General features: G+C 48.0%; 1 protein-coding gene across 6 annotated transcripts in view; it reads right to left on the bottom strand.

Annotated features, from left to right (window-relative positions):
• Positions 1-21,232, bottom strand: part of DCLK2 (doublecortin like kinase 2) — a 498,513-nt gene that overhangs the window by 112,710 nt on the left and 364,571 nt on the right. For all 6 annotated transcript variants that reach the window (XR_015309377.1, XR_015309378.1, XM_086962280.1 and 3 more), the window contains one exon: positions 13,789-13,846. Coding sequence is in view for 4 of the 6 variants with exons in the window: in XM_086962280.1 (XP_086818406.1) it covers positions 13,789-13,846 (58 nt within the window). In the remaining 2 variants the exon portion in view is untranslated. The remainder of the gene's footprint in view (positions 1-13,788; positions 13,847-21,232) is intronic.

Genomic DNA, 21,232 nt, shown 5'->3' with positions numbered 1-21,232 from the left:
CAGGACCTCTTTTACCACATGCATGATTCTCGTGCTAGCTAGACAGAAGTTAAATTGTGATTTGGGAAAATGCTGTGGGATAGAAGCTCAGAAACACAATAAGTCAAAGAACCAATGCATAGTTAGTAATTATTAGTTTAAAAATGATAAATACTTGAATACATGCAAAACTAAATAATACACACACAGTAACACATGTACAAAATGGCAAGTATAAAATAAACAGCTGGAGTGCCCCCTAAAAGGCTTTGCAAGTTACATAGGTTGCATATTAAAGGAAGGTCATAGTGGTCAACTAAGGCACTTAGTGCACACTATACCCTAGTGGTAAAGCAGTTTGCGCACCTTGTAAATAAATTGAGACTGGAAACCGTTTTTTAGCTCAACACACACACGCCCACGGACACGCACACAATGGTGCAAACGTGCACGCACAGACACATACAGAGAAACACACTCGCACGCATATAGATAGACACACACACTACACACACTAGCACGCATATTCACGTTAACGCAGGCACGTGCGAGCAAACATACACACGAACATACATGTCGTTTTGCAAAGAGACTCCCACAGATGATGATAAACACCCACAGGCACGCATTCACACGGAAACAGTCGCAAACACACAAACACTTCTACAACAGATGTCCCTTCAACCATTTTCTAACAAAGACTGACAGAGACACACAGACCTTCCCAGAATAAATGCATGTGAAAACGGACAGACACGCACCAGGACACACCACACAGACGCACACTGTAGGGGTGTAACAATGTCCTACCACTCACGCCTCCAGGGTCACCAGGTCACGTGCATGTTACCCACCTGTGTGCCACTGCTGTTATTTCAATAATGCCCAGCTCTGCTGATACAAGGCTTCTAGACAATATACACAACCACCCCATCCACCACCACCACCACATCCACCACACACACACACACCCTCATCCTCAAACACCTTACCCTCACACAAACACGCTCCCCTAAAACTCATCACAACACTCACACTCACGACACTTCACACACTCTCAGACGCAAACAACATCACTCATCCTCACACCCTCACACCCCCTAACACTCACCCCCTCACCCTCACCCCCTCAACCTCACCCCTCACACACTCACACTCACTCCCTCAACACCCCACCCTCACCCCCCTCACACCCCCTCATTCACCCTCATTCACCCTAACACACCCTTACACTCTCACACAGCCTCTCACACACCCCTCACACACCCCATCACTCACGCTCTCACACACCACCTCACACACTCCCTCACTCACACTCTCACACACTCCCTCACTGACCCTCTCTCAGCCGCTCAGCCTCACCCTCACTCTCCCTTACACTCCCTCACCCCCTCAACATCCCTCACTCTGCCTCCCCTCCCCTCACACTCACCCTCACCCCCCTCAACTCCCTCATACTAACACCCCTCATCCACAACACCCTTAACACTCACACCACTGACCCACACCCTCACCCTCACCCCCCTCACCCACCCTCAACATCTCACCCTCACTCACCCTCAAACACTCACCCTCACTCACCCTCACTCATCCTCAATCACCCTCACCCACCCTCAACCCCTCACCCTAACTCACACTCACCCTCACTCACCCTCACCCTCACTCACCCTCACTCTCACTCACCCTCACCCTCAACCCCTCACCCTCAACCCCTCACCCTCAACCCCTCACCCTCAACACCTCACTCACACTCACACTCACTCTCATTCATCCTCACTCAACAACTATCAACATCACTCACCCTCAACCCCTCACCCTCAACACCTCACCCTCACTCACTCACGCTCAATGCCTCACCCTCAAACACTCAACCTCACTCACCCACCCTCAACACCTCACCATCACTCACTCACCTTCAACGCCTCCCCTTCAACTCCACACCCTCACTCACCCTCAACACCTCACCCTCAACACCTCACCCACCCTCACCCTCACTCACCCTGACCATCACTCACCCTCAACTCCTCACTCACCCTCAACCCCTGACTCACCATCACTCTCACTCATCCTCACTCACCCTCAACACCTCACCCTCACTGACACTCACTCACCCTCACTCACCCTCACCCTCACTCACCCTCAACGCATCACCCTCAACGCCTCACCCCTCCCCCTCGCCCTCACTCACCCTCACCCTCACTCACCCTCAACACCTCACCATCACTAACCCTCAACCCCTCACCCTCACTAACTCTCAATCCCTCAATCACCCTTCCCCTCACTCACCCTGAATACCTCACCCTCACTAACACTGAACCCCTCACTCACCCTCACTCTTACTCTCACTCACACTCTACACCTCAGCCTCACCCTCACTCACTCACCCTCAACCCCTCACCCTCAACCCCTCAACCCTCATCCCCTCACCCTCACCCCCTCACCCTCACTCGCCCTCACCCTCAACCCCTCACCCTCAACCCCTCACCCTCAACCCCTCACCCTCAACCTCACTCACTCACCCTCACTCACTCACCCTCAACCCCTCACCCTCACTCACTCACCCTCACCCACCCTCACCCTCACTCACCCTGACCATCACTCACCCTCAACTCCTCACCCACCCTCACCCTCACTCACCCTGACCATCACTCACCCTCAACTCTTCACTCACCCTCAACCCCTGACTCACCATCACTCTCACTCATCCTCACTCACCCTCAACACCTCACCCTCACTGACACTCACTCACCCTCAACGCATCACCCTCAACGCCTCACCCCTCCCCCTCGCCCTCACTCACCCTCAACACCTCACCATCACTAACCCTCAACCCCTCACCCTCACTAACTCTCAATCCCTCAATCACCCTTCCCCTCACTCACCCTGAATACCTCACCCTCACTAACACTGAACCCCTCACTCACCCTCACTCTTACTCTCACTCACACTCTACACCTCAGCCTCACCCTCACTCACTCACCCTCAACCCCTCACCCTCAACCCCTCACCCTCAACCCCTCACCCTCAACCCCTCACCCTCAACCCCTCACCCTCAACCCCTCACCCTCAACCCCTCACCCTCAACCCCTCACCCTCAACCCCTCACCCTAAACCCCTCACCCTAAACCCCTCACCCTAAACCCCTCACCCTAAACCCCTCACCCTAAACCCCTCACCCTAAACCCCTCACCCTCAACACCTCACCCTCAACACCTCACCCTCAACACCTCACCCTCAACACCTCACCCTCAACACCTCACCCTCAACACCTCACCCTCAACACCTCACCCTCAACACCTCACCCTCAACACCTCACCCTCAACACCTCACCCTCAACACCTCACCCTCAACACCTCACCCTCACTCACCCTCACTCACCCTCACTCACCCTCACTCACCCTCACTCACCCTCACTCACCCTCACTCACCCTCACTCACCCTCACTCACCCTCACTCACCCTCACTCACCCTCACTCACCCTCACTCACCCTCACTCACCCTCACTCACCCTCACTCACCCTCACTCACCCTCACTCACCCTCACTCACCCTCACTCACCCTCACTCACTCACCCTCACTCACCCTCACTCACCCTCACTCACCCTCACTCACCCTCACTCACCCTCACTCACCCTCACTCACCCTCACTCACCCTCAACCCCTCACCCTCACTCACCCTCAACCCCTCACCCACTCACCCTCAACACCTCACCCTCAACTCCTCACCCTCAACTCCTCACCCTCAACTCCTCACCCTCAACTCCTCACCCTGAACTCCTCACCCTGAACTCCTCACTCACCCTCACTCACCCTCACTCTCACTCATCCTCACTCAACCACCCTCAACCTCACTCACCCTCAACGCCTCACCCAACACCTCACCTTCACTCACCATCAACATATCACCTTCACTCACGCTCAAAACATCAGCCTCAACCCCTCACCCTCAACAACTCACCCTCAACCATTCACCCTCACTCACCCTCCCTCACCCTCAACTCCTCACCCACACCCTCAACACTTCACCCTAAACACCTCACTCATCCTCAACCCCTCCCCCTCCCCCTCACTCCCCCTCACTCACCCTCAACACCTCACCATCACTAACCCTCAACCCCTCACCCTCACTAACTCTCAATGCCTCAATCACCCTTCCCCTCACTCACCCTGAATACCTCACCCTCACTAACACTGAACCCCTCACTCACCCTCACTCTTACTCTCACTCACACTCTACACCTCAGCCTCACCCTCACTCACTCACCCTCAACCCCTCACCCTCACCCCCTCAACCCCTCACCCCCTCACCCTCACTCGCCCTCACCCTCAACACCTCACCCCCTCACCCTCACTCACCCTCAACCCCTCAACCTCACTCACTCACCCTCAACCCCTCACCCTCACTCACTCACCCTCAACACCTCACCCTAAACCCCTCACCCTAAACCCCTCACCCTCAACACCTCACCCTCAACACCTCACCCTCAACACCTCACCCTCAACACCTCACCCTCAACACCTCACCCTCAACACCTCACCCTCAACACCTCACCCTCAACACCTCACCCTCAACACCTCACCCTCAACACCTCACCACCTCACCCTCAACACCTCACCCTCACTCACCCTCAACCCCTCACTCACACTCACTCACACTCACTCTCACTCACCCTCACTCACCCTCACTCACCCTCACTCACCCTCACTCACCCTCACTCACCCTCACTCACCCTCACTCACCCACCCTCACCCACCCTCACTCACCCTCAACCCCTCACTCACCCTCACTCATACTCACTCACCCTCAACCCCTCACCCTCACCCACCCTCAACCACTCACCCTAACTCACACTCACCCTCACTCACTCTCACTCTCACTCTCACTCACCCTCAACCCCTCACTCACCCTCAACCCCTCACTCACCCTCAACACCTCACTCACCCTCAACACCTCACTCACCCTCAACCCCTCATTCACCCTCAACTCCTCACTCACCCTCTCTCTCCCTCACCCTCACTCACCCTCAACCCCTCACCCTCACACAGTGCATTAGGTCTCGGAGGATTTTTAGTTAGAGCTTCTACAATTGTTTATGGCTTTTTTTATTTGTAATTCTTTAGCATTGGCTACAGGAAACAAAAATGCTAAAGATTTACAACAAAAAACCCATAAACAATTCTAAAAGCACTAACTCTAATGCTGCGAGACCTATTGCATTTCCAATGCTTGTTTTTAGTTAAGTATAATAATATAGCTCAAGAACCTTGTTTGGAGTATAATATTCCTCATTTGTGAGACACTTGATTTCCAGCACAGAGCTCATCTGCAACTGGTCAGGTAGCTTGACTGTGTTGCTCAGTTTTTCAACCACCCACTATCCTAGAGTGTAGAACCTATACATTGTAATATCCAGTGCAGCTCCCAAGATCCAGTCCGGACAGTGTTCTTGCACAGCTCTGTTTCTCTGCCTGGTCAAAGCTGTGCCCAGCTCCTTGTAACAGAAAGGAAGGAATAAACTAGTGGAGCTGGGCCTCCAAAACAAGTATTAACCATTGAATGCGGATAAACCTATGGTCCACTGAATACCCACTTTGCCACAGGCTGGTGGCTCTGTTCCAGTGCCACAATGGGGAAACTTACAGATAACACCATCACACATGAGGAGTGTTTTTTAAATGGTATTAGATATCCCCTTGTTTCCATTACATCTTGCTACTGCCTCTCCTATCTGCCACTTGTCTATATTCAAGTCACGAGCGATGGTCTCTAAAGTTACACATTTCTCATGCTAGCTCTGGGACTAAAGAAAGTGCAAAACAGTGTACATTCCTACTATATATACTGTTTGCCATATAGCTTCCCAGTCAAGCTGGGGTCTTTAACACCCAGTGCTAAAACTGCTGTTAAAGCCAAGGCCCAGTATCTTAGTAAGGAGGAGATACAGACGAGGGCCTTTCACGTGGGTGAGGTAGTGTTAGAAATGGGGGTCTCTAGTTGACAGAGGTATGCACCTTGCCCAAGTAGGGACCTTTCCTTCTAGTCCGGGTAAAGGGATTACACGTCCAAAATAACCCCTACTCACCCCCTTGGTAGCTTGGCATGGGCAGTCAGACTTATCTCCTCAGAGGCAATGGGTAAAGCATTTGCACATAACACACTGCTGACAGCTGAGTGGAGAGCTTCAAAGGGCGCATGTCACTTTGGCCGGCGCAAGGCAGCCCGCCAAAGTGACATGCGCACTTTGGAGCATCCAGCCAGCTACTGCTCCAATTGGCAGCAAAAGAGGACATGCCCCCATTTCTCCTGTCTGGGGGCAGGCAGGCAGCTGTGGCATACTGCATGAAAAATAAAATGGCAATGAAAAAATTGCCATTTTATTTTTCATGTTTAGTGTGGCCGCAGCAGGGGTTGGGGAGGCAATGCTCCCCCACCCTCATGCAGAAACAGCTACTGGTTCACACCCACGGAGGAACATTTCAACCTGAAGAAGCATGGACAGCTGTATTTTCTGTTGTATTAATTCCTCAGGATGCTTTGTTGATGCAGCATTTTGTCTTTCCTTTTGACACATGTCATAGAAGTGTGTCTATAAGTATTACTCTTTCAATGTGCGACTACAATACATTCTGGTAACCTGTGTGCATTTGGCATGAAAAGCCACACCAATTATTACACAGCAGAATGGAGTTGAATAGCTTCTTTAAAGGTCTCCGCCTGATCCAGCGCATGCGCCGGTCGAGACATTTAGTAGCTGCTTTGAAAAGTGCTACTTTTCTGGCGACCAGCTTACTATCACGCGCACAAGCGCGCTTGAGGTGCACAGCTGCCATCTTGCACAGCTGCCATTTTGCATTTTTTTTATTACGCATGTGAAGGCCCTCCCTTACCACGCGCACCTCGCTTCAATACCTGCGTCACTGCTGGCCTTTATGTCCGTCCTTCTTTCTCTCACACTCGGCTCTGGCGCTGGCATTTTTCCCTCCCCCACCACAGAGCACGTCTTGTATGGCCGGAATCATTACTACGAAACTGATCAACACTTACTTCTGCCAGAAGTCAGTGGCCTAAACGTCACCTTCAGCTGACTATTGTCAATTGAATTTCTTTCAAGCCTGGAGCCAAAAATACGTGTAAGTTTCAGGGCCAACCAATATTTACACACCAGCTGCAGGCACAGTGATCTCGTTTTAGGCTTCAGATCTTACTTTTGTTCAGGGAACCATTCTGCATTTGTTCCAATTTTTGAAGACTGTAGCAGCGGTTCTATCGCATTGAGATGCCACCAGTTTAAATACGCTAAGGATACAAAACGTAATCAGGAACTTGCATGATAGCGTATTTCCATGTACACCCTGTGTGACCTCTTTTGCAGTTATCTATGCTCATTAATCACTCACATTTGCAGTGCACGGGGTAGGGGCTCTAACTTCCTTCCGGTTTGAATGGAGTGAAGACCTTGTCAGCACTTCTTCCATTTTAAGTAACCTTCCTGTCCTGTTCATGCTCCATTCGAAGTGTGATACTGAATGGAGCATGCCGGTACTTGTAGTTCTTACTTTTCCCAGCAGGTCTCTGTTTTGTTAAAGTCATTGGGTACGAGTGGTGTAAATGTCCTGTACAGTTTACAGCCACAAAATAGTAATTCCACGCAAATTACCTTTGCTTCTTGGTTTCCAAGTCTTTCCGCGCTTGTCTTGTTTTGGAAAGGGTTTCCCTGGCACTGGCACAAGCCTCACATTCCAGAGCGGCTTGTGGAAAAGCATTTGACCTTTGAGCTGTCTTCTAAGTAGCAGGACCTGAGCGGACGGCAGCTGATTCATTCCAGCACGAGGCTTGACAGTGTGGCTCGTTAACCCCTCCGCTGCTGGGCTCCCAGGACTCGTGTCTGTGCTTGTACGGGCCAGGGAATAACCGGAGGGTCTTATTCACATTGAGAGATGTAAGTTAAAGAGGGGGTGGGTTGTGTTATTCTTCAATGCGCAACATACGTCATTAGGGGGATGTGCATAGTGTGAAGATGTTGGGGGAGATCTCACTGCACAGGCACATAGTGCTTGTGGAGAGCACGCCTGCACAGGCGGAGAAGGGTGAAACGAAGGTTTTAAACAAACCTGCTGGTGAAAATCTTGTACAAGTAGATAATGCCTCATCACCTGTCCTGCACACACAGCCTTGCAGATGTTGTCCCTAAAGTGCTTTGAAACCGTTCCTAATGTATAGGCATTTATATAGCGCACTACTTACCCGGAGGGTCCCAAGGCGCTTCGACCGCTGCGAAACCCTTCCTGGCTTCCCTGAGAGATGGTCCCTTAATGGGTATCTCCAGGGTGAGACCAGGCATCCCCGGCGGTCTGGTGGGGCCGTTAGTGAAGATGAGGCAAGCTAATGCCCAGAGTTGCCGAGTGTGATCGCTGATCAGAGTGGGCACCGAGGCGAGAGAATTATCGAGTCCGCTGACCCTGGTCCAGAAACCTGCCGCGCCGGGAATCGAACCCTGGTCCCGGGCCGTCCTCTGCTCTCGGGTCTGCCACCTCTAACCAGTGAGCCACACTACTTCACCTACATGAAAAGGTCATCAGCCCGCTAATATTTCCCTTACTGTAAGTTGAAACGTATACACAAAATGATTAATGAACTTTCCTTACATTTCACATGATATGGAGTGCGTGTGACACTTTGTATTACTGTTTGCTTTAGTCCACACTGCATGTTATTGAGGTGTGATGTCAGGAAGTGTCTGGGGAGAGGGATGGCAGTCGGCGAGATGCGATAAGAGTTTGCAATGGTGTTTTTGTGTATCCTCCAGGAACTTCTGCCTTGCACGGCCCCTCTAATACTGATCACGCAGGTGCAAATCTTGTGCGTCAACGAAGCATTTCCTCATTTGCACAGTGATATGGTCGTTGCAAATGGGGGAACACCTATGCCTCTGCGTTCTTACCTCTAACCTGTGCTGCACAAGGACAAACAAGCTCTCTTGTGCTGCACTAATCGTCGGCCACCTAGGAAGTGGCGTACAGTTAATGCATGCTTCCAGAGAGCATTTTGAATGGAAAAGCAGGAATCTAGTGAAATCCCAGGCAGACAGTGCACCCAAATGTTGCCCCCACCTTCAAAATCGCAGGCTGACTATTCACTGCTGCACTACCCTAGAAAAGGTGTAAACTCCACCCTCACACCCGCAAATCCATGGCGATGAAATTCAACAAACATTGGCATAGCCAATAGGTCTCGCCTTTGGGACCTTATAAGTGTTTAGCCATGTAACAGTTGATGTTGTTGCACCAAGGATATTGTAATGCATAACTTATTAGAATGACAGAATGTCTCTTATCATTTAGGAAACAATTAAAGACACTACTCTTCCCTAAACCAGAATAATCAGTAATCAATGCGGTTACCGTACCCCTCAGCACCAAACCTCAGCGCCGTGATATCCTACCTAGGATGATTGTTAGCGCTTTATAAATGAATTAAATACAAATACAAATACTTATAAGGTCCCAAAGACGAGACCTATTGGCTATGCCAATGCTTGTTCGGTTTGATGTGAATGCCCACTAGCTAGGCGGCGTAAGCAGATGGGGTGGAGAAGGACTGAGAAAAACAGCCACAGATTAGTGACCAAAGGAATCTTGAAATGTAGGCAACTTGGTAATGACAACTCATTAATGGTATACATAAGCAGTAATTATAATACAGCCATATTGCTGAATTCCCAGGGATATACCAGTTGTTAAAAGGCTAGAGCAGCAGGCGATAAAGGGCCTTTACCAACTGCTATAGCCTGAGGCAAAAGGGCTATGAGGATATTAGAACATTCACCCTAAGAGGGTAAAATGTTCTAAATTATACATAGGAGAAAAAAGAAAAACAAACAATCATTGGAATTTTGAAGCAGAAGGCTCAAAACCATCCATGAGCCAGTCCAGTGCCTTCAATACTGCGCCTGACATGCCAATGTTCTAATATTGTATGAAGGGGGGGGGGGGCTAACTTAACACTCCTCATTGGAGTATCCCCAAACTCAGCGGAAATACAGCTCCCTAAGCGCCAAACGTAAACACGAGCAGCCGTCGAAGCTTTTGAAACACATTGCCATTTCTAAATATTGGAACATTTGTTGATAGCAGACTGCATTTACTACAGCAATATGCTTTAGAGTAAACAGAATTCCTCTTCTGCTTCAGTGTGTTTAATAAAATAGAACACATTTCATGGTTTTGAGTAGGATCATTTTGAACGACCAGTTAAGCAGCTTACTGGAGCATAGCGCATTTTGGACTGCGCTTAATAGAGTTATTTCCATAAAAGGAATAAAGGACTAATCGGAGATAAAGTTGAATAGGTCAATATAACGTGGTCTCCTTAGGATATTTGTCAACAAAAGGGAGGGGAGGGCAATCACCACTCCTAATGAGTCGAAGGTCCAGCCACAGCGGTGCCCTCAGCAAGCAAGTGAATACAAGGATTGCTACGCTGTTCCTAAAAATTAATGAGGAAGAACAGGAAAGAGTCACTGTAGTATGTCAGATGTCATAGGATCTCAGGGAGTCCGACCGTTGGGCATCCATTTTGTTGGATGTAATGCCCTCACACACCCTTTCAGGTGTCATGCTTCATCATCTGGGCTGCTCCTCCTTAGGATGCAATGCATTTTAAAATCTCCTTCCATATACACCCCTTATGATACGCAGCCACATAATTTTTATTCATGACCCGCCAGGTGTGCCTGGAACTGTTGCTTCATTCACGGATGGTGAAGAGAACAAGGAAACTGATATGTCCCTCCCAAAGAGTGAAGGACGGATCAATGGACACACATACCGTTTGCTCCTCTGTGTTCTCAGTTTGGTGTCTTAGCATTTGCAAATCAAAGGGGCAAAGAGAGGTTTACCAGACTTTCTGAACAAAGGAGAAGTATCGAACTCTTAACAGATTGGCCATAGTAAATAGGCAAAGGAGGTCAGTGAAGACCGGCAAAGAGGACTTCTCGAAATAAGTCATGGACGACCGTAGCATTTTTGATACAAGCTATCGCATTGATGAGCATTGAGACTAAGGAGAAGGAAACATGAAGGAATCCTTCTTCCTTGCATCTGTTTTTACTGAGGTCATCTGAGGACCAGGGAGCTGGAAGAGGAGGAGGGCAGTTCTGGTATAATTTAGTATGTAGTGGACATTTGATTTTAAGAGTAGATGGCTTGAGGATGTAAGTGGTAAGAGAACAAGAACACTGGGAACTTGATTCGCAGTAATGGTGTGCAAGGGAAGTAATCTCATCTAGGGTGGTGGAACCAGGTAAAGTGGGTTGTGCCACCCGGAAATGAGCACATTGGTGAGGCTCTTCTTGGTACTGTACATTTAGTCAAATGACATGAGGTTAATGTTTGACTTGAATCAATGTTTTCATGATATTATAGATGTGCATTGTCGCATGACGTGAATGGCATAAATGGATGAGGCTGCTATCAGGGTTCTGCTCTGCCGGGTAGGTCGTTCTGAATGCCATCAGGGAACATCCATAGAGCAGAAGAGGAAATCAAAATGTTTTGGCGGGATACGAACAATTGCCCACAATCAAATCCCTTTCATTTTTTATTTAATAAGGAAGTGTAATCACTTTCTAAGCTGGTTGAACTGCGATACTTAATAAACCGGCATCCAGCAGCCGTTCAGGAGTCCATTTCATTTCATGGAAGAAGACTCTTTTACAATGGTTTTAGCCATCATGCCCAATCTGCTGCTGAGGGCGTCTCAACCAGTGCTATGGGCACAGAAGTCCTAGATCTTAGCAAGGCAGGCTCACCTATCAGAATGAATCAGACTCATTTGTCAGGGTAAAGTTGTGGGTAGTGTGCCACTCGGGCTTCAAGCTATTTGATGAATCTACAGCTTGCACCACCAACAGGCACAAACACCCCGGTTTACTCTACAAAGCGAGATATGCCATCCATGTGACACATATTGAAATTGAGGCACATTATAGTCGATTCCAATGTTTAGCCTAAAAGGTTAGTTAAGCCCATACGTACAGAAGCAGGAAAGCAGCCCCCATCAATATCTCAGCTGTTTGTCCTTTTGCTCTTTCTGGTATGATTTAGGATCACCTCACGTAAATGCAGCACTTTGCTTTATCTTAAAATGGTGGAAAGACTATAGCTATACCAATGCTTATCATGGAGAATGTGTGATCTTTTAATAGAGGTTGTGTTGTTCATTTTCACGGATGCCGATGTAGGATGTTTTGTAAAGGAGAACTGGGGAGAATTATGAATCCTAGGTCTTGAGTCTAATGCTTACAGCGCTCATCTCTGAGATTATACCATTTGTTATTCCATATCCACATTCAGGTCTGCACCTTCATCCTGATTCAGTTTGAAAATTGACGAATACCAATATAGATCAGTATGGGATCACTACTAATGAGAGGAAAGTATTCAGAGCCATGAGAAGAGTAGGCTAAGATGGCAGCTACATGTCCACTCAGGGCACTGATCAGGAGCCTGCATAACAAAGGCGTACAGGTAAATGGCTACTGGACCATAACAGCTATGTCATCTCAGGCATTCAGAACATCCACAATAATGCTTTAAGAATCCTACTTAAACTCAAATAATGTCGCAGTTCTGCGCTGATTACAGTGAAGTAGCACATGTCCAGTTCTCTTTTCAGAGTGCTACTTCTCTTTGTTTATGAGTGGCTAAGGGGAAAGCTCAAGAAAGTGAACAGAGCTCTTTGGAATTTTTTGTTTGTTTAATGTGCCTACTATTACCTTCTTGACCCTTGTGACCAAGAGTTGAAAGATGTGCTATGTAATAGGAATGGGCATGGCAGCAGCAGCAAATGCAAGCCGTGGCTACCCCTTATTAGCATCCATGTCTCCATCTTGGCTGTCTCACATGACCAAATTGTGGCAACCTGGGAAAATTGCATGCACCTTTCTTTCTAATTTATCAAAATTTGGTCCACTAAGAAAATGGGTACTCTCCAGTCTTTAAATAGATATTTAAACTTGCCATTTGTTACACTTATTTATAGTGATAAAAAAGACGTAAAACCATAGTGTAAGAGAAGCAGGACTAGCAGGGTTAGCGGACATAGAAATAATGCTGGATGACGAAACGTGGATAACAAGCTAATTAACTAATGAAGTTGCTTGGTCATTTAGATGTCAGTCATGGTTAGCACAGCAGTAGGAGAGCGTTACATACATCTCCAGCTCAGTCCTACTTTTGGAACTCCACAATGAGGGCGATGAATGGCTGAGTTGTCGACGTGGATCCACTTTGCTTAACACTGTGGCCAGATAACCATTTGTTGGACTCCAATATTGTAAACTTTGACGGATCTCGCTGGAGCTGTAGTCAGCCTAACTATCAAATATTTTGTTCACCACGATCACCCCCGTGTCCAAAATGATAAATGAAAGTGGTGAAATAGCACATTAGCAAATTGTGAATGTATCCTAGAGCCCCAAATGTGTGTGAGTGGCTGCATGCACTTACCAACTGCAGCGAGAGTGAAAACATCAGTGAATTACATCATACATAGTCAGCCTCTAGAAAAGAGATACAAACTCACTAATTCTCCTACCACCTTTATAGAGTGAAAGCATGTGTTGTGGTCATAGTTTGTGTTAGTTATTTTGTAAGCAAACGTGATGTAACATCTTAGATTGCAGGGGTTACAATGAACCAGGAGTTTAATGCTGGGATTAACACACAGAAACAGCTTAAACTAAAACTAAGTTGCATGCAAACAGCAAAATCATTAGAAACAGATGACCTCTCCTAATCATGCCTTACCTTTCCACAGCATTTTGCTTTGTCTATTATTTTCAGTGCAAACTCTTTTCCAGTGGCTCTAAAAAACAGAAAGATTCTCATCAATAGTTTCACTCACAGGCGCATTAAAGGTTATAGATAAATATTACAGCAAATACCATACACAAAGTCACCAACACCCCAAAAGAGTTGCAATTAGTGCAAGCACTCAACTGCACACGCATGGATTTGCTGCAACAGAAGAAGACTCGACAGTCAATACACCCCATGTTATCAACAAGATATTTGGAGTGCAGAAAGCCAATCCGACTCTAGTGTAGACGTCCCTCTAATTCGGTCGGCGTCACAAATCAAAATTATTACAAAGATACGAATAAGAAAAGGTTTTTTTTATTGCTCGTCAGTGCAATACACAAATTAACACTGGTTACTTCTCCTTGTAGTCAGACACCTCCAGCACTGCTACACTCACACCCGGACCTTTTCCTTGTAGACCTGGAGAGTTAACGAGCCTTTCCAGGGTGCAAAGAGGATGTATTTAAAACAGACACCAGAAAGAATGAAAACTTCACCGCAGTCTCTAACCGTAAAAAAAGTAAGTAGTGTTACTTCTCACAACTGAAATGCTACTGTATGCAGCACTGACTGTCACATGCAGTCATGGCTCCACACCACTGTCCCAACGCTCTGTTATGGACCTCTTCTGATAGCCAAGGCATACCTCCTTCTCAGTGACCCCCCCTAACCCCCCACTAGTACTACCTGGGACTCTGTATACCTCTGCACCTACACCTGAGTCACCGACCACCTCCAAGGGGCTGTCTTCACATAAAGCAGCATACACCGCGTGCGCAAACACCATATGGAGTGAAAATAAGGAGGGATGCGTAGGGGCACTGCTGACCTGCCGCAGTCCTCATCAAGTCCAGGCTAGGAGAGAAGGTAAGAGCTTGGGAGTTTGGAAATAGGCATGGAATTGAGCTGTGCATTGAATCAGGGTTCCTTAGTAATGGCAGCATTCATGGTGGTATTGGCGTAGGCCCTTCGACTTCCATGCCTCACTCGCTACCAGCACAGTGACGTGCTGGCGTGTGAAGGAGCTGCACCAACAGCTCCAGGAGGGATGCGGATCGCGTACCACGCTCTCCACCATCTTACTGGGACAACAAAGTGCCCTCAGTCACTAACATAACCAAGGATGCTTACCACTTGTCACATTGATTTCATTTTCTACTTTACTATTCTTGCACAAAACAGAAAATTTACACAGAACCTGAATGTCCATTCGAGAATTGTCAATGTTTCGGATTCTAGGACTGGCTTTTTCAGGATCACATAGGTCTTGGCCTTTTGAGAAAAGGATCGTTATATACAGGGTTGTTTTGAGGTCATCGTTAGCCCTATGGTACTCGATTCAGTCAAAGAAAAAGTTTGAGGAATCATACCTACAGACAGAAAAGAAGGTCAGAAAGGTTAATTACTACTAAAAACTCTAATGCAAATCAGGGAAATACATGGATACTGTCAATAAACAAGATCTCACAAATATAATGCGAGACGTTGTCACTTATGTGAGTGAAAACAAGAACTAAAGCAATGCAGCACAAAAAAGGGTAATAAACTATATGGAGAAAAAATACAAAGAAACAAAAAAGCTCATTAGCCACATAGGCATGTCCATGCCAGATGTAAGAAGAAGTCAGCCTGTGGGCAGTCCGAGTTCCCAGGACAGGAGCCTTACTGAAGCATGATACTACTTATGAAGACATTTATAGTGCAACAATGTGCATCTGCTGTTTGGGGATCAATGATCAATGTAGGTAATTTCTCTGCTTGGCTTGATCAGAATAGGCCCTTTTTGGGAGGAGAATTAGATTCTGCAGTGCAGATCTTTGACAGGTGGATACAAGCGGCTATGTCGGTCTGATCGAAGGTGACCGATCCTAGTAGAAGTAGGATGACTCCTTCCCAACCATGGTATTCGCCCCAACTACGCACTAGTAAACTAGTTTGCAAAAAATTGGAGCGAGTATGGAGGGTGGCTTATTGCCCACAAGCGAAGGCAGCTTACCGCTCGGCTCAGCGAGAATATTATGCTAACATCAAACTGGCTAAAACTGAATATTTTGCTAGAAGAATTGAGAGGGCGAATAACAGCCGTGAAATTTTTTCAATAGTTAAAAGTTTCCTTTCTCCATGTGCCGAACAAATCTCGATGAAACCCTCTACTGAATGGTGTGAAAGTCTCTCCTCCTTTTTCTTGACAAATATCGCTAAAATTCAGCAAAGTCTTAGAGCAATTGGTGGTGGGAGTTGGACTGCTGATAATGTTGGACCTAATGTTTCACCCATTTACACTATGGAGAGTTTTGTTCCACCTTCTGTGGATGATACCTTAGTGGCAATTAAATCGTTAAAATCTGGTGCCCCTGGTGATACCTGCCCGGCCAGGGTGTTGGCTGAAGTGGCAGAAGTAGTGGCACCTGAGGTTTCTCAAATAATGGGCTTATCTTTTACAACAGCTAGGGTTCCTAACGAATGGAAACAGGCTAAGCTGCTTCCCTTGTTAAAGAAGACAGGTGCAGATCCAACTATGCCTAGTAACTACAGACCCATATCTCTACTCCCAGCTATGGCAAAAATTGGGGAGAAACTTGCATTTGCTCAGTTGAATGCCTTTGTAGAATCCTCAGAGGTTTTACATCCTGCTCAGTCTGGCTTCGTGCAGCTTATAGCACGGAGTCGGCTTTGGTGGAGATTACTGAGGCAATCAGGGAGTGCCTGGACAGTGGCGGCAGAGCGGCTCTGATTTTATTGGACCTCTCTGCCGCGTTTGATACTGTCCCACACTCACTCCTCCTGACTCGCTTGGCTGAGATTGGTGTACTGGGTTCAGCATTGGAATGGGTGAAGTCTTTTCTATCGGACAGGTCTCAGCAGGTTTGGATCCCACCTTTTTCATCCTCAATTAGGTCCCTCACTACCGGGGTTCCTCAGGGATCTACATTGAGCCCCCTGCTTTTTAATATATACCTTACCCCTCTTATTGTGCTGGCCGAACAAATGGGAGCAAAAATCATAGCGTATGCAGACGATACGCAGCTTTTATTTACTTGGCAGGATGCAGCAACTAACACAGAGGTTGTCCGTTTGTGCCTCTCCGCTGTGTTTAACTGGTTAGCAGTGGCACAGCTGAAGTGCAACGAAGACAAGACTGTAATTTTGCTGTACGGCCAATTCCCGCCCAATTTCAGAGAACTCTTGTGGCTGTCTGATTTTCCCCAATCAGGCTCAGTTACTATCTCTGCAAAGAATTTGGGAGTCTGGTTTGGAGAGGATCTGAGATTTGAGGCACACATAAAAAAACTCACAGGGGTGTGCTTCGGATCCCTTAAAGCCATGAGAAAGTTCTTTCCTTATTTGCCATCTTCAGCAAGAGAGTCGGTTGCGAGGGCTTTAATTTTATCTCGGCTCGACTACGCCAACTCTTTTTAGCGGAACTCCGGCCTTCTTAGTTGCCCGACTGCAGATTATCCAAAATGCGACGGCACGTTTGCTGTGCAAAGTTCCAAGTAGAGAAAGCGTGCGAATACATATGAAGGAACTTCATTGGCTGCAGATTGCGCAAAGGATAATTTTTAAAATCCTTACCTTAGCATTTGAGGCAGTCAATGACCTTGGGCCTTCTTACCTGAGGAAAAGATTTAGCCGCTATGTTCCCACTCGGCCTCTATGCTCATCTGACTGTAATTTCGAGAGTGCCCCGCTTTCAGCGAGTACGCCTGGGAGGCCACTCGCTTGCTGTTGTCGCAGCTCGGACTTGGAACACCCTACCTCTACCCTTGAGATCGATTGAAAATTTCGTTCCTTTTAAGAAGGCACTAAAAACGTATCTTTTTAGAATTGCCTATTAGCTTTTATAACTCTTCTCCGATGGCCACTTGCTTGTTTTCTTTTTCGCGCCAGGATACTCTGGTAGTAATAGAGCGCGCTATAAAACAGCTAAAATAAAAATAAAATAAATTTCAGCTGGGAGCACTGCTCATCCAGCAGCATCTACCCCAGGTCTGCATTCAACCAGGGCCGGACTGGCTGCAGCGGGTACTTGGCGTTTCCCCAGTGGGTCGAGGGAGGGGGCCAGTTTTGTTACTTGGGAACAGTTTTGCAGCAGTGCTGCAATATCGCCCCACTGTAGCAAAAGCAGGAGCGGGCTTCTCACAAGCACCCCTCGCCCCAACCGCTCCCGGGGCCGGCCGAGCAGCAACTGCCAGGGGTGGTCGCTGTTCAGTCCAGCCGTGATTTCAATGTTGTCTTGAACGTTCCACCTTTGTTGCGAGGATAGCGACAATATTGTTTAGATAGGCAAGAGCACAGTGAAGAGAGTCTGTTGTAATAGGCTGCGTGAGGACATTTTTGTACCTCCGGTTGTCAGAAATGCGGGACAACATATATAGAATGTATTCCGAATACTGAAATAAACAAATGTATTGGATGGGGTACTGTCACATAATTCCTTGAACTGGGATAAGACCAGGAACGTTCCTCCTGGGTACAAATCCACAAGGTTGGATAACCACACACGTGCTAATGTAACTGCCCTATTTCTTCCATTGGGACCTATAAGTGAGGGTTGCTCACTGGAGGCACTTCTAGCAAGCAAAATACATTGGAACCAGCACTTACAGCCAGCAGATACCATATCTAGCCTGTGCATTTCACTGCATTCACCCCATCAGGGTTGGGTTCAGAGGACCTGTGTCACGATATACTTGAATTGTGTTTTTAAAACTTGCACTTACCCTCCTGGCATCACCAGAACTTGTCTGAGATTCGCCTGCACAGCGGAACTAGCGCTGTAGCGAACACCACGCAAACAATCTAATCCAGCCGCCATTGACGGCGAGGAACGAGGCCACGCCTACCCTTAGGCCACGCCCACACGCCCATCTGGTATAAAACGCTGAGTAAAAGCGCGCCATACCAGATAACCTCGCATACTCCTGAGGCGGAAGCCGGGAGCTGACCTACTTTTTAAAACTGTATCACCTGTGTCACGATATACTTGAATTGTGTTTTTAAAACTTGCACTTACCCTCCTGGCATCACCAGAACTTGTCTGAGATTTGCCTGCACAGCGGAACTAGCGCTGTAGCGAACACCACGCAAACAATCTAATCCAGCCGCCATTGACGGCGAGGAACGAGGCCACGCCTACCCTTAGGCCACACCCACACGCCCCTTTTCCACCCCTAAAAAGATGTGCAATCACCGGACTCGCAGCGGACGGACAACGGGCGGGCCCCAGCTGACTGCCCTCATTAACATCTCATTAGCCCAAGGAGAAGTCCCTTTAAGCTGGAAGGAAGCAGTCGTAAAAGGGCTTCTCAAGAAACCATCGCTGGACCCTGCGGACCTATCTAATTACAGACCAATCTCTCTCCTCCACTGGATAGGTAAGGTCGCCGAGAAACTAGCGAATAAAAAGCTGTCACACTTCCTAGAATCAAACCACCTCCTCAAAAACTCACAGACAGGCTTTAGACCAGGTCAGGGCACCGACACCGCTCTCCTCGCAGCAGTAGAGAAGACCAGAGAAATTATCGATACAGGAGGATCAGTGGCAGTGGTCCTCCTAGACCTGAGCGCAGCCTTCGACACTGTCAGCCACCAGGTCCTAACCCAACGCCTAGACAACATCGGAGTGAAAGACACAGCGCTGAAATGGCTCATGTCCTTTCTTTCCCAACGCTCCTTCCAAGTCTGGGAAGGTGAAAGTCGCTCCCCCTCCGGTGTGGTGTGCCACAGGGCTCATCACTAAGCCCCACGTTGTTTAACGTGTACATGGCCCCACTGGAGGAGTTGGTCTCACCATTTGGAGTCACCATCGTCAGCTATGCTGACAACACTCAGCTGGTGGTGACGCTCTCCCACCCCAAGCTAGAGCCTTCCAATCTCCATGATTGCCTCTCCAACATCCATCAATGGATGAGTGACTCAGCCCTAAAATTAAATGGGTCAAAAACGGAGATCCTGCTCCTAGGGCACAAAACCATGAATCTTCCCCCAAACATCTGGCCCGCCTGTATGGGTGAACCCCCTACCCCCAAGACGGAAGTTAAGAGTCTGGGAGTATGGTTGGAGACAGATCTCACCTTCAGAACACAGGCAAGAAAAACGGCCGGCATCTGCTATGGCCTACTCAGATCATGCAGAAAGGTGCTCTCCCTACTCCCATTCCAGTCCAGACTACTGCTGATCCAAGGCCTAATTTTGTCCAGGCTGGACTACAGCAACGCCATTTACCTGGGAGCACCGGAATCCACTCTCCAAACGTTGCAAAAAACCAATAATGCCGCAGCACGACTACTTACGAATACTCCAGCCAGAACATCAGCCAAACCGGCACTGAGGAAACTACACTGGCTCCCGATTAGGGAAAGAGTAACATTCAAGGCCCTTTGCTTGGCCCACAAGGTACTGCACAACGCAGGTCCACCAATCCTCAACAACTGGATCACACCCTACAGACCTACGAGAGCGCTTCGGTCAGAACATGGAAACCTTATCATGATTCCCAGGGTGAAGAAGGCCCGTGCAGGTGGCCGCCGCTTCTCAGTCAATACAGCAAAAAAATGGAACGCGCTCCCCCCCCCCCCCCCCCCCCCGAGTCTCAGATCGGAACCAAACCTCCTGCGATTCAGGAAGTCCCTTAAAACCCTACTCTTCCCTTAAAGTCGTCGACATCCCCTTCCTTTAACCTTTAGGAGCTTGAGGTTTAGCGCTGGGATACTCTTGGGTGACTACGCGCTCTATAAAAACCTAAAATAAATAGTGGATGGAGGATGCCACATCTACCTCAACTGCTGCAAAAGCCATGGTGGCTCCGCTTTATGTCAATAGTAAAAGACACACAAACGTTCAGCATTCCGTCAATCATCTTTTTTTTTGCACTTGGTGCCCTAAGTGGGAAGGGTATGCCCAGACGTTGGTCCTGTGCACGCTACGCCACCAGATTCAAGGTATTCTGGGTGATATCCCAAAACAGTTCCCAGGATGCTTGTTCCTGGTCGAGGGAGGAACTGGCCTGGCAGTTCTGGCAGGACTGTTCCCATGGGGAAAAGGGTCAAGACTGATTTGCATATGGCTAGGTCCTAACTGGAATGTCGTGGCATGCAAAAAACGCTGGATTTAACCCAGATCGGAGAATGGGGGGGAATGTTTGACCTGTTTAGCATTCTGTCCATCATTTGTGCTTTTTCAGCAATTATACCAATAGTAAGCATAGTGCACCTGCGCACCTCAATTATACTGCTTCATATGTGGGATTGAGACTCCTCTCCTATCATACGGCAATGTCAGTGTATCTCAATACCCGCCCATATAAGCTTAGTTAGTAGCGCATGCAAAGACTCGAGGAATGAAATTGTCAAAGGTATTGGGATGCGGCTATGTAGCCGCCTAAGAA

Source organism: Lissotriton vulgaris, chromosome 3_1, assembly GCF_964263255.1.
Source record: "Lissotriton vulgaris chromosome 3_1, aLisVul1.2, whole genome shotgun sequence".
Lineage (NCBI taxonomy): Eukaryota > Metazoa > Chordata > Amphibia > Caudata > Salamandridae > Lissotriton > Lissotriton vulgaris.
The sequence above is the reverse complement of the archived record's forward strand: the minus strand, read 5'-3'. Positions and strand labels throughout refer to the sequence as shown.